We start from the raw sequence: 12118 nt of genomic DNA, 5'->3' as shown, positions 1-12118 counted from the left end.
AAAGCTGCCGGGACCCATAGGAAAGAAGGACGGCACACCATTAGGAACAGCCCGACCCTTGATCAGACTGAAGCCCGAACCGGGAATCGCGTGCTTGGGATGGGTGAAAGCGATCGCTTCGCCGCTTGTCTTGGCAATACTGGCCTGAAGGTCCAGATAACGCTTTTCTTCCTCATCAGTGAGATTCAGCACAAAGTCGCCGTTGGGTGTCAGGAGGACACGGTGGCCATTGATCTCCTTGCGTACGGCCCGGAAGGCGTTGAGCTCGGATTCATCTTCCTTGGTCACGACAGAGCGAACTGTAGGTGGCAATGCAGCAGCGGCAGCTCGTTCAACCTCAACACGGTAGTTTGGTACCGGTCTAAACAGGTTCATGTCGTCAGGATCTGGCAATTCTCCCTCCGCAATGAGGCTCTGGAGCATCTCAGACAGAGTGGGAACCTCGCCTACGGCGCCCTCGAACATGGCCTCTTGCTGTCGCGGCTCCGCGCTAGGCTGTACGTAATCAGGCGTCAGAACAGTAGTCTTAGTAGATTCATTCAACCTGATCGACGTGTCAATTTGTGTGGGGCTTTTGAGAGCCTCCCTAAGCTCTTTGGTTTCAGTCTCCCTCGTCTGAGCTGGAACAGTCACAGGAGATACAATGGTAGTTGCTCTCTCCTTGGGGGTCGTTCTCTCTTCACTGGTGCGGGTCTTGACAGTAGATGCCTCGACTTTTGTAGCAACGGCCTTTGATGCTTCAGGAACGGGCGTCTCTGGTCGGCTGATTGCGGGACTGTCCACGCTCGGGGTCTTCGCCTTCTTTTCTTTCCTTTGCTTCTTTTTCCTGCCTTCAATCGGGGCCACCTCGACCTCTTCTTCAGCAGCTTTTGTTTCGGCGATTGCCGCTGCGACGGCATCTTTTGAGGCTTTGTTACGCTGCTTGCGCTGCTGGCTCTTCGTGGTCACACGAACAGCGGCAGAACCAACTCTGGAAGGTGGCGGGGAGCTCGTACGTGAAGCAGACACCGAAGCACTGATTACCGACGTCGAATCTGAGATAACCTCGCTGGCAGGGGTGCCAGGGCGGTGACCAGCTGCCGCGATCGCAGCTGAGCGGATCGATGCTACGGCAGCCGAGGGTAGATTCGGCGGCTGTTCTGTCTTGGGCGTTTGGATCAAGCGCAGAGTCTTTGGTGCGGCTCTCGCGAGAGGTGACGCAACAGATGCCGAGGTAAGCGTCGGGGTTGGAAGAGCTGAGGACGCCACGGATTTGGGTGCTTGAGCTGAGGTGGTAGGACCTGATGCCGCGCTCCTCGCATCAACAGTCGTGTCGGCTTCCCTAAATTGGGTCGCCGATTTTGTGGCAGCTGCAATATCGAGGATACCTGGTGTGGGGCGTTTATCCACCTTGGTTGTTGCTGGCGTTGCTGTTTTCTTGGGTGTTGAGGCCTTACTTGGCGTCTCTGGCTCTGACTTCTTCTTTCCCTTTTCAGGCTTGGCCGAGGCAGCAGGTTTCGAAGGCAGAGCGGGCGTGACCTTCGGAGTTGACGTTGCTCTGACAGAATCAAGTGCTGGGAAATCTTCTTCCTTGAGAGGCTGACTTTGCTGCGAAGCAATATCTTTGGACAGGCCACTCTCGACAGCGAGGTCTTTGATTGTCTTCTTCGCTTCGGAGGTGGGTACAGCCGCCTCACCTTTAGCAGCTTTCTTGGAGCTGGCCTTTACTTTTACGGGAGTGACCGGAGTAACAAGAGGAGTGACCGGCTGGGGGATTGCAGGCTGTGGACGGGCTATTGCGATGGCGGGACTCTGAATAATTGGCGTTGATGCTACCGAATTCGTCTCGCCAAACTGTATTGATTGTATAGGGTGGTGATGATGTGGGAAGCCAAGTCCAGGTGGTGGTGCTGGCGTGGTGGTTCCGCTACGCCCCAGCAGTATCGAACCGCCAAAATCCAAAGGATCTGTATCCGCAACCAAGGCATCGACAGACTGTTCGTCGAGTGGGAGAAGTTCGTCCTCTAGAAAATAACATCATTAGCTTCCAGAAATCAAGAAGTCATGAATTTAATAAAAAAAATCACAGCGGCATTTTAAGGATCATCACAGGTTGGCTATCGTCATCTTCCACAAAAGATGTACATGAATGCGATTATAAGGGGGCAAAAAGCTATATTGACCAGCCTCCCAAAACGTAGGACATGATCTGCTCGTTAACATACAGGAGAGAACAAGTGTGGAAGATGACGATAGCTTGCCTGGGCGTGACCACATCAACCTCAAAAGATGCGCGAACTCGTCAGAATGCCAGTGCCAGTGCCAAACAAACAAAAAAGGGGATTTCCCTTCTGTTGACGCTACGCCGAGCTTCAACATGTGATCTCGTCGTTTCCAAGAACATGTGGACGCCAATGCAACCGTAGACTCGTCCCGAGTCATATCTCTTGATGCGCGCTCGAAATGACGAAAACCCCTTGAAGCCTTCCTTTTAAGCTTTGCCGCAATCCTAAACGCCCAACAAACACACCCTGTGTACAAAAAGCAACCCGCAGAAAATAAAACGCCACCACTTCCAACCCCTCATTCTCACATTTCAGATGGCGATCACCATCTGCCATATCCGGCACCGGCACCGGCACCATACATCATGTTTGGATTGTACCCACCTTGACTCTGACCTCCAAACAGCCCCTGTCCAACTCCGGCATTGCTGCCTTGGTGCTGATGCTGCTGCATACGTGCCTGCAAGATGCTCGGGTCTGCAAGATCTACTACAGCACCTCCCCCAGAGGAGGAAGTGTTAGCGTGCCTGTGCTTCTTCCCCTTTTTCTTCTGCTTGGGTCCAAAATCCTGAGAAAAGGCTCCAGGCTGGGAAGCATAGAGCGATGCCAGGACGTTCGGGCCGGAGGCAGGAGCAGGGGTGGAGGAGGTAGAGGAGCTTGGGTATTGGTTCTGAAAAGAGGAAAAGTACTCACGCTTACCCACGTCTTGGGCATGGCCACTAACGTTTCCCCTCGAAAACATATTTCGAAGTAACTCGGTTGCATTGTCCTTGGAGGGTGCACCGCCAAAACCAGAGCCAAAACCTTGCCCTTGTCCGAACATGCCAGCACCAGGGGGAGTACCTGTTGACTTGAGGCCAGGAGGCGGCCCAGGCATGGAAGACGCATAGAATTGGTTACCAGGTTGTGATTGGAAGGAAGACGGCATCATGGAAGTTTGTTGGGCCATGAGTCTGGGGTTAGCAGCCAAATTGACCTTTGAGCCTGAAGCATTCTCATTGGCAAAACTGAATCGCGACTGCTGCCGAGTATGACCTTGGCCCTGGAAGAGTGTTGACTGAGGAGCCGAAAGACCTGGGGGCACCTGATCCGGGAAGTTGCCTTGAGCCCGACCAAACTGCTGGGGTGTGATAGACCGACTGCCAATGGAGCCAATGTTGCCAGCACCTTGTGCGTAGCTGGACGTCAAACTGGGCCCAAACAAGGCATCCGTGCTCGATCGCTGAATGGGCGCCGGATTCCTTCTCTGGTCAAAGACCTCCTGATCTCTATCCTCGGGCTCGCCGCCAAGTGCATGACTGCCACTTTCAGGTTCCCCTTCGGAAAGCTTATCGGCCTGCTCTTCTTGCTCGGTAGCCCTAGTCTCCTTTTCCTCCTCCTCGCGCATTACGCGCCTCTTGTAGCCACCGTAAGGGTCGAACAGAGGCGGGAAGGAATCGTCGTGTTCTTTCGGGGGAGTAAAGTCTGGAATCGCCATGAATCTCTTCATCAGGTCACTAAAGTCGGGCAGTGCATATGGATCCTTGACACAAGGCTGGGCATTAGTAATCTCCTTGGCCTCCCGCTCCTTTGAAGCAGCGGGCTGCTTTCCCGCCTTTCGACTTGATGCCGGGGCGGTAGGTGGAGGAGTAGGTGCAGGCTCTTCAGGAGGCGGTGAAGACTCGATCGCCTCTTGCGCAGACTCGGTAGTAACAGGCAACGAGTTGGAGATGGCTGGACTAGAGGCGGCACCACTCGTAGCATGACTTCCACGGCGACTCCTCTGCTGAGTGGTCCGGGCCCAGTTGGCTGTGGCGGGTAGAATAGGACCATCGCCCATGTCCGATCCTTCTTTGCTAGAGGTACGGACCATGGGCTGGGCGATGGGAGGCGGAGGTTGTTGAGCCGGACCTCCTTGCAGACGAGAGGCAGATCGAGAAGAGCCGGGAGCATTGGACAAAGGCCGCTGGGTGTGTATGCTGTTGAGGGACGAGAGATCTTGTCGGGTGTAGCTATCTTCCTCCTCGCCCAGCTCGTGCAGAAACATGCATTGGCGATTGCCGCACTGTTCGTTCCGTAACCATGCAGAGCAATACTTGGTGGTGCCCAACTGCGCCCTCAGGATGCGATCACCATTGTGGGAACCGTTGACAGCAGCGATACACCGGGCGGCGTCCTCCTTCTTCTCAAATGTAACGTATATGCCGAGGGACTGTTGTTGGCCATCCGGCGCCTTTCGGTTACTAATCGAGATCTTCTGGATGTTGCCATATTGCCCAAAGAACTCCTGCTTTCGCAACGTCTTCAAGAGCTCGTCTTCGGGTACGGTGGGGGTTAAACCTGTCACGTAAACAAGGTTCTTCTGCACCACTCGCACGCCAACGAGGTTCTTGCGGTTGGTCCTGTCCGTGACCTCTCGTTTTTGTGCCTCTTTTTGGCGCTGTTCAGCGGCTCGCTTCTTCTGGTTCTTTTGTATGTTTGCCCTGAATTCGGCGATCCTGGCAAAGCGTTAGTGACGTGGCAAGGGGGAAAGTTTGTGGACATGGTTGGCATACTGTTCATGGGTAACAGCCTCGAATTTGACCGAACTGTCGTCGTATTGTCGTCGACAGGCAGGACAGAGACCGTTTAGGTTGTGCTTGATGTTATTGTAACAAAATTGGCAGACCTGCGAGGACGACGTGGTCAGTTTGGAGAACAGGCGGGGGTCATGGACGGGGTATTGCATTGCACTGCATACCTGGTAGCCACAAGGACACGGATAAAAGTTCTTGTCCTGAATGTCAAGCTCCTCTATGCAGAGGGGACTAGGAGCGTGGTCAGTACTCTGGACGGATGTCGATGTTGCGAAGTTTGCACCAAAACATACCACGTATCTTCCTCGTCGTCGATGAAACTGTCTTGAGGGGCCATGATGAAGAGTGTGAAGAAGGAGCTGTGTTGTCTCAAGCAGGGGTAAAGCCTGAGGTGACTTGAGGAGCGGAGACGAAATATAGATATAGATGAACGCGGCTACGTAGCAGATGGTTATATCGACGGCTGCGCTGCAGGGTAAGGCGGTTTTGTGTATTACGGATTGTGCTGGGCGGTGGCTGAGTGATCGATCGATGGATTGATTGATTGACTGATTAGAAGAGAGCAGCAGATTTGCAAGAACATGAAAATCATGGAAGACCTCGTCGAGACGCCAGGGGGAAAAATGTACGGAGGACAAATAAGTGACTGATCCGGGCCTAAGTCAAGTCATCGGTGGGTTCGGTGAGCTTGAGCGGACGGGTCTGGTCGTGGCAAGGAAGTGGTTTGAGATGAGCAGACTGACTGTGAAGTGCAGGTTGAGATTGAAATCAAAGCCTGCCAGCGAGTTGACGAGGTTTCCCGAGCGCTGGCACCAGCCGCCCCCGATGTAGACTAGCGCACTGTCTACACACGGAATCGTGCTCGTCTCGCAGAGTACACACAGGAGGTAGGCATCAAAGCACATATTGAATAGCTGCAGTGCACGTGTCCGAATAGCAACAAAAGGCACAGGTGGGGGCTGCAACAGTAGAACGTAACCTACCGTACCCTACTGGCACTCTGCTTGATTGCCCAAAGACATTATACCGGTTGATCGGTGTGTTGTGGCAAGCAAACACTCAAGTTGAAATGGATATCATGTGCTAAGCACTGGAAACGGTTTCAAACGCGCTGGGAACTTTCAACCTACGCGCGGATGCGGATACTGGACCATTTGCTACACAAAGACGACACAGCCGCTTACAGGCAATCGAGCAAGGCATAGTTATACGTGTGTACCAACTCGGACTTCTACTCCCATGACTACGGTTGGCACGTAGATACAGATACACAGGTAGCCTTACGTCCTCCAAGGAAAGAGAAATACATAAAAAAGGACACCCCAACTCGCATCTCGTCCAATATGCTCTCCGTACACATGTGCTCATGACGTGATGTGGGATGGTTGTAGACTTGCACCTTGCCATGTCCAGCAGCATTCTTATACAGTTGTTTTCGTCGAGGCTACCACCAGAATCTATGTGTGTCATGTACTGGAGGAAGCCTCAGTCAGAGTGGTCTCCAAGCACGGGCCATGATGAAGATGAACGTGGGGCAACTTCTCCCCAGCTGCATTCTTTCGCGCAAGGTTGATTTGATTACCTTACTCTCAGAGGTCGGCTCCGTACACAATCCGGAACCTGCACTAACTAATTTCCGGCCCAAGCAATCACGGCTCGGGAATTGGCCATGACACTTGTTGACGACTGCGTTCTGATTGAGAGGGAGACAGACAGAGACAGACAGAGCTCGACTGCGCCCCGTGGTAATTCGCGATAGCATAGACACCAACCCCGACGGCCAATTGGATCACCCACTACAACATCCAACACCATGGCGACCAAGCTTGGCCGAAGCAGGGCTTTGGCTTCAGCTTTGCGACCCGCGAGGCCCTCGCCCTCAGTCCAGCTGCGCTGCATCAGCGCCACTGCCCGCACCAATGCCATCGCCATGCCTTCCGACGCCCAGAACATGAGGCAAGCTCCTAGAGATCACCCCAAGGAGCTCAAGGCCCCCATTGTCAACCCTGCCGACAAGTACCAGACCAAGGCCGACGACCTGCACCGCTACGGATCGTGGGTCATGGGCTGCTTGCCCAAGTACATCCAGCAGTTCTCCGTCTGGAAGGATGAGTTGGTCCTCTACATCGCCCCTTCCGCAGTCATCCCCGTCTTCTCCTTCCTGAAGTGTGAGTTGCCCCCAGCCCGCCGTTTGTTTCGCCTGGAGAAGCAGCAATCTAACGTGCACCCAGACAACACCGCCGCCGAGTTCACCCAGTGCAGCACCGTCACAGCCGCCGACTTCCCCACGAGGGACCAAAGATTCGAGATCGTCTACAACCTTCTCAGTGTCAGGCATAACGCTCGCATCCGAGTCAAGACATATGCCGACGAGGCCACACCAGTCCCCAGCATCACGAGCTTATACGACGGTGCCAACTGGTACGAGCGTGAGGTCTACGATCTGTTCGGTGTTTTCTTCGTTGGCCACCCGGATCTCCGCAGAATCATGACTGATTACGGTTTCGAGGGTCACCCTCTGCGCAAGGACTTCCCCTTGACCGGTTACACCGAGATCCGTTACGACGAGGAGAAGAAGCGCATTGTCACAGAGCCTCTTGAGCTCACACAAGCTTTCCGTAACTTTGAGGGAGGCTCTACTGCTTGGGAGCCCGTTGGGCCCGGTGCTGACCGCAAGCCCGACACATTCAAGCTTCCCACACCGAAGCCCGAGGAGAAGAAGGAGGAGCCCAAGAAATAGATTAGAGCCGGGCACTGTACATAATTGTGACAACCACAAGATTCATGTTCCTTTTTTTTTTTTTTTTTTTCCTGACACAAGCCTCCATTTTCTGCTTCATCTACAGGTGATAGATTGCTGGGATTTTTTGCTGGCCTGGGTGAATCTTATTTTGTCCGTGGTAGCGTTCCCCTCAGTACCTTCGAAACTTGCACGCAGACTATTCCGGGCTGTAGATGGAAGCGAGCTGAAGAATGAGTTTCCAGTTTGGCTTCAGCTGCGCACACTATGTAGGACTTTTAAAAGCTGCAAGTAGCAAATCCTTGATGAACTGGTATCGACAAGAAGTATATTTTGTTCAAGAAAGGAGAGGCGCCTGGGAAGAGTGGTACTTGAACGTTCCGCTTGAAATCTGCTGTAGTGAGGTACTATACGACTCGTGTCACCCTTGAAGGCAAATAATGTATGCTCTTGCAAGGTGTAATATAAGCATGTTAGTTTATTTATTCGACAAAGCCGCGGGTCTACAAATCAAGGCTGGCGAAATTGTATGACTACTCACCACACTTAGCCCTATTTGATAGTGTGTTGACGTATAGCCGTAACGACCTGACGACGATTTCATTGAAACGCCGAGCGCCCGGCACCAGAGTAGGTGCGAACGCGAGCCTAGTGAATAAAACGAGCAGTAAACCACTACCAGTCCTCTTCTTGCTGCTCTGTTTCTGCCGTTTACTATGTGTCCGGGTATACTCCACGACGCTTTAAGGACAAGCTCAACCACCAAATATGTTTCCTTCCAAGCAAACATTGTAGTAAGCTACCTATCTGCTGTCCATGTCTTCACAGTACGTGGAAGGGGCATTGCACTATAGTCTGCAAAGCGTTTGGGGGACGTTCTACCAACTCTGCAGCCATCAAACATTTAGGTGACAAGATGATACTGCCTCACGTGTCAATGTTTGGACTGTCCCCATGGTTTCAAAGTTAGTATTGCTGATGGTCGTAAATGTAGACTCAGAAACGCCTTCAGTTGGAATCCGTGTGATGCCCGACGAGACTTTGATACGTCATGTCCATGCCGAGGGTCTACCACAGGGGCAGGGCAGTAGGTCAAAGTCAGAAGTTGGTACCTCGCTGTGAGCTTGTGGTTTAGCATTACCTGGGAAGTGAATGCATATCCTGCTCATATTGAGACAGCGGTTGTAAGGGACGTGCTAGGTCACAACAAATACATACGTACAGAATTTCATTCATTGGTAGCCAAGCATGATCGGCGGACAAATAGTTCAGCCGTAGTGCAGCTTCAAAGGGAACGATACTCCCAGTTTTCCTATCCCGTCGTTGACCAAGGGCCACCTTCAAAATTGACTTGTGTTCGAATAACGCACGTATTGTACGTGACTTGAGAGGCTCTATCTATAAATCGTACTGTGTGTACAGTGTAATAGAATTGTAGATACTATCATGTACGACACCTAATATAGAAATAGAAGTGATGTAAGAGGGAGTTACGAGATTCGATAATTTGAACGAGACGATATACCCCGATATGGTGGCAGCTTCAGAAGCTCACGCTGGCCGGGGCCATCCTGGCACAACTTAGAAAGACGTTTCTTGTTGCTTTACAACAACCTGACTCATTTACGACTCGTGAAATTTCTATGTATCAATATCATCAATGCTTCATAAAGTGCTCAAACAAATGCTATTCAGGGGCAGTCGTTAATTATGTGACCATATCTCCTACTTCATAGACAATCCTGGCGGAGTGGCGGTCGCCGGCATCTTGAGGAAATCGATCTGGATGAAAATCCAGATTGGCATGGAGGACGTAAAGATTTGCTAACTGAGACTTGCTTGAGAAATATTTTGCTGGGCAACGTGCCACTTGATACCCGTTGTTTTGTGTTCGAAGGTCAGTCAACCTCCACATAGTTAATGATGTTAGTTACCCGCTACTGTTCAATATCTTATCTTGTCAACGTCGAAGACTTATGTAATGTATCGATAGAATAGTCAAGAAGCAATCGGGATCACCTTCACCCACCCCGCTGCACGCCTAGCAAGACCTCTTATGTGCTACATGGACACTGGATTTTCCGAGATGGGCAGAAACCATATCGCACCTGTTACCTTTATTCCAATGATGCTATGAGATGTTGTCTCTAAAAAGCTTCATGGTCGTGGCGTTCCAAATAGAGCAGGTACTAAGCAGTAGACTAGGGACCCTGCGCATTCTGCCAGCACGCATGCATGTATCGTATGTCGGGTGCCACTCGCCCCAGAATTACGGTACGGGTGTCGGTCCTAAATCTTTCGGTAAAAATACGCTGTGCGACAACAAGAATCCCAGTGCGAAGGATCTGGTTTGTGACTTCATTTTCAACGTACGCGACAGGTCGCTATTCCTATGCGATATCTGCATTTGACAATCTCGAATCCGAAAAAGATGGACAGTTAGCGCATCCTTCGAAGTCGAACCTTGACCAGGGTTTCTACAAGCATGACAGGTCCATCTAGAACCCCGTGTCATCCTTTGCGCAGAGGTTGAACCAATGAGTATAAGAACCATGCTCTTCCTGCTGCAAGACTTCTCAATAACAGCTTCAACTGCCTCATTCTTCTATCTCTCAAAGTATTCTCACAAAAGCCAAAGACAACTTTCAGCATGAAGTACCTCAGCCTCACCCTGGTTGCGATGATCATCGGCACGGCCGTTGCAGCTCCTGCCCCAGAAGCCAAGCTTGAAACTCGGTAAGTTAATAGCTTCCCCTTCGACCTTAAAGTTCGATCTTCTTGATCGACTGTGCATTTACTTGGCAGGGGGCCTATACTGACATCACCACTCGACAGTTGCTCTGCCGGTCTTTACCACTCCCGCGCTGCCTGCCAGGACGCTTGCGTCGGAGGCACGTGCGCCTACGGTGACTTGATTGCCGTCTGCCACTGCTAGATCGGATTCCTGCTGGACGAAAAGAACTTCATGGTCCTCGAATGCTTGGTTCTGTGGGTAACAAGTGATTGGTCATGTATATTACTGGAAGCAAACCATAGATCTAAATCTACTGCAAGAGAACGTTCATGTGGAGACTCGTTCATATCGTCTGTGACAAGCCAAGATACTCTAAAAATTCCTCTGCACACAAGATACTGATTCGCAGATCCGAGACTCGTGACCTAAAATAACGACTTAAATGTTCATGTACTGGACCATTGTACAAGAGCACAATGCCGGGGGGGCGGGGGCATGCGGAGAAGATCCCCCAGATCTAACTTTCTTCCTCATCCAGTATGCTATGTCGGTCTATCAAGGCTTGTGTTGGACAACATCGAAAAGCGTAAGCATTTAAGGCGTTTGAACCTTGAATGAACTCCGCCTTAATTGATTGAGTTACGCACAAACGGACGGGCATGGGAGCGAAAGCTAGCCTTTCTGGCGCGTGCTACCGATACTGAAAGCAGAACGATGTGCAGTGAATGAACGAGGACACAAATACCAAAAACCAGGGCCATGATCCTTCGTGGTGAAGATAAGCTTTCTTGGCTTAGCTTGTCCATTTTGGTGGTTCGAGCTGTGGGTATCGCAGGATTCGAGAGTTATGCCTAAACTAGCAGTTATTTGTGTGATTATAGCTAACCTAGCAAGGTTATGAGGGAAATGCTCCGCATCAAAAACCCCTTCCGTATACGAAGTCGGCCCACACAACCCCGGCTGTTGCTGGCTGATGTGCCTAGGCCCAGCACCACGAGAAGTGGAAGCCTGCTTTGTAGGCAAGCTTTATCTATCGTCACGTCTGCTCAATTTGAATTTTGTCGCTAATTGATAGCTTAAAGTACAATCTGGCCGAATGCCACGAGGACAAGGACCAATACTGACTGACCCTATCATCGAGATCCAGACGCAAAAGGGCAGCGGGGCATTATGGCCCCTTATAATGGTTCTCATGGACTGAAGGCCTCAGTTGAGTGTGTATTTGATAATTGCGAATCTTTATATCGATGCCTTATTTATTAGATGCCCTATATTCTTAGTTGCTCAGTCTCAGTTGAAATATTGCTTGATCATAATATTGATGTTTTGCGTGGCGTTTTGTCCGGTCTTTACCTAATACCACGGCTGTTGCCACTATCACGTTCGAGGACAATAAACTCCAATAAGAAGCCCTCAGTTGACCATCTCGGACCTGGAGGGGAAACAATTGTACTACGTAAACGCAAGAATCTTTGAGTTGTGCTTCCACACTCGTGGTAGCCTCTTCGTTGATGGTCGTTGGGAAATTCACCATAATAACTTGCGGTCTACTCTACCAGCTTCCAGCTTGACTCGTCCAAGCGAGACCATATTACGCTGCTTCGTTCATATTACATTATACTAGTCATGCAATATGAATTATATTCCATTCGAACCTCTCTGTTGTTATGGAGGCCTTGGCCGAGCTGTATGCTGACCGGCAATTATAAAAGTCACCGTCGCAGTGGATACTTAGTTATCGTGGCGACTTCTCTACTCACGGCCACCACTATATTTACTACCTGGCTAAATTACAGGCATAATCTTTCTTTGTATCTTCAATGAA

General features: G+C 51.0%; 3 protein-coding genes across 3 annotated transcripts; 2 read left to right on the top strand and 1 right to left on the bottom strand.

Moving 5' to 3' along the window:
• Positions 1 to 2586: 2586 nt before the first annotated feature.
• On the bottom strand, positions 2587 to 4971 carry BKA67DRAFT_523676 (uncharacterized protein; the record flags this gene model as incomplete). Its single annotated transcript, XM_046098493.1, has 2 exons — positions 2587 to 4741; positions 4799 to 4971. 2 exons carry the CDS (start codon positions 4969 to 4971, stop codon positions 2587 to 2589), a joined length of 2328 nt encoding a protein of 775 aa, XP_045954128.1.
• A 1447-nt stretch (positions 4972 to 6418) lies between these two features.
• Positions 6419 to 7640, top strand: BKA67DRAFT_578058 (uncharacterized protein). The gene has a single exon (XM_046103672.1). The coding sequence runs from the start codon at positions 6633 to 6635 to the stop codon at positions 7557 to 7559; it is 927 nt and encodes a 308-aa protein (XP_045954127.1). The 5' UTR covers positions 6419 to 6632; the 3' UTR covers positions 7560 to 7640.
• Positions 7641 to 9903: 2263 nt separating this feature from the next.
• Positions 9904 to 10629, top strand: BKA67DRAFT_694641 (uncharacterized protein). Its single transcript, XM_046109277.1, has 2 exons — positions 9904 to 10295; positions 10395 to 10629. The coding sequence occupies exons 1-2, from the start codon at positions 10210 to 10212 to the stop codon at positions 10492 to 10494; spliced, it is 186 nt and encodes a 61-aa protein (XP_045954126.1). The 5' UTR covers positions 9904 to 10209; the 3' UTR covers positions 10495 to 10629.
• Positions 10630 to 12118: the final 1489 nt, after the last annotated feature.

The sequence above is a fragment of the Truncatella angustata genome, assembly GCF_020726525.1.
Source record: "Truncatella angustata strain MPI-SDFR-AT-0073 chromosome Unknown BKA67scaffold_8, whole genome shotgun sequence".
NCBI lineage: Eukaryota > Fungi > Ascomycota > Sordariomycetes > Amphisphaeriales > Sporocadaceae > Truncatella > Truncatella angustata.
This window is presented reverse-complemented; position numbering and strand designations above follow the sequence as displayed.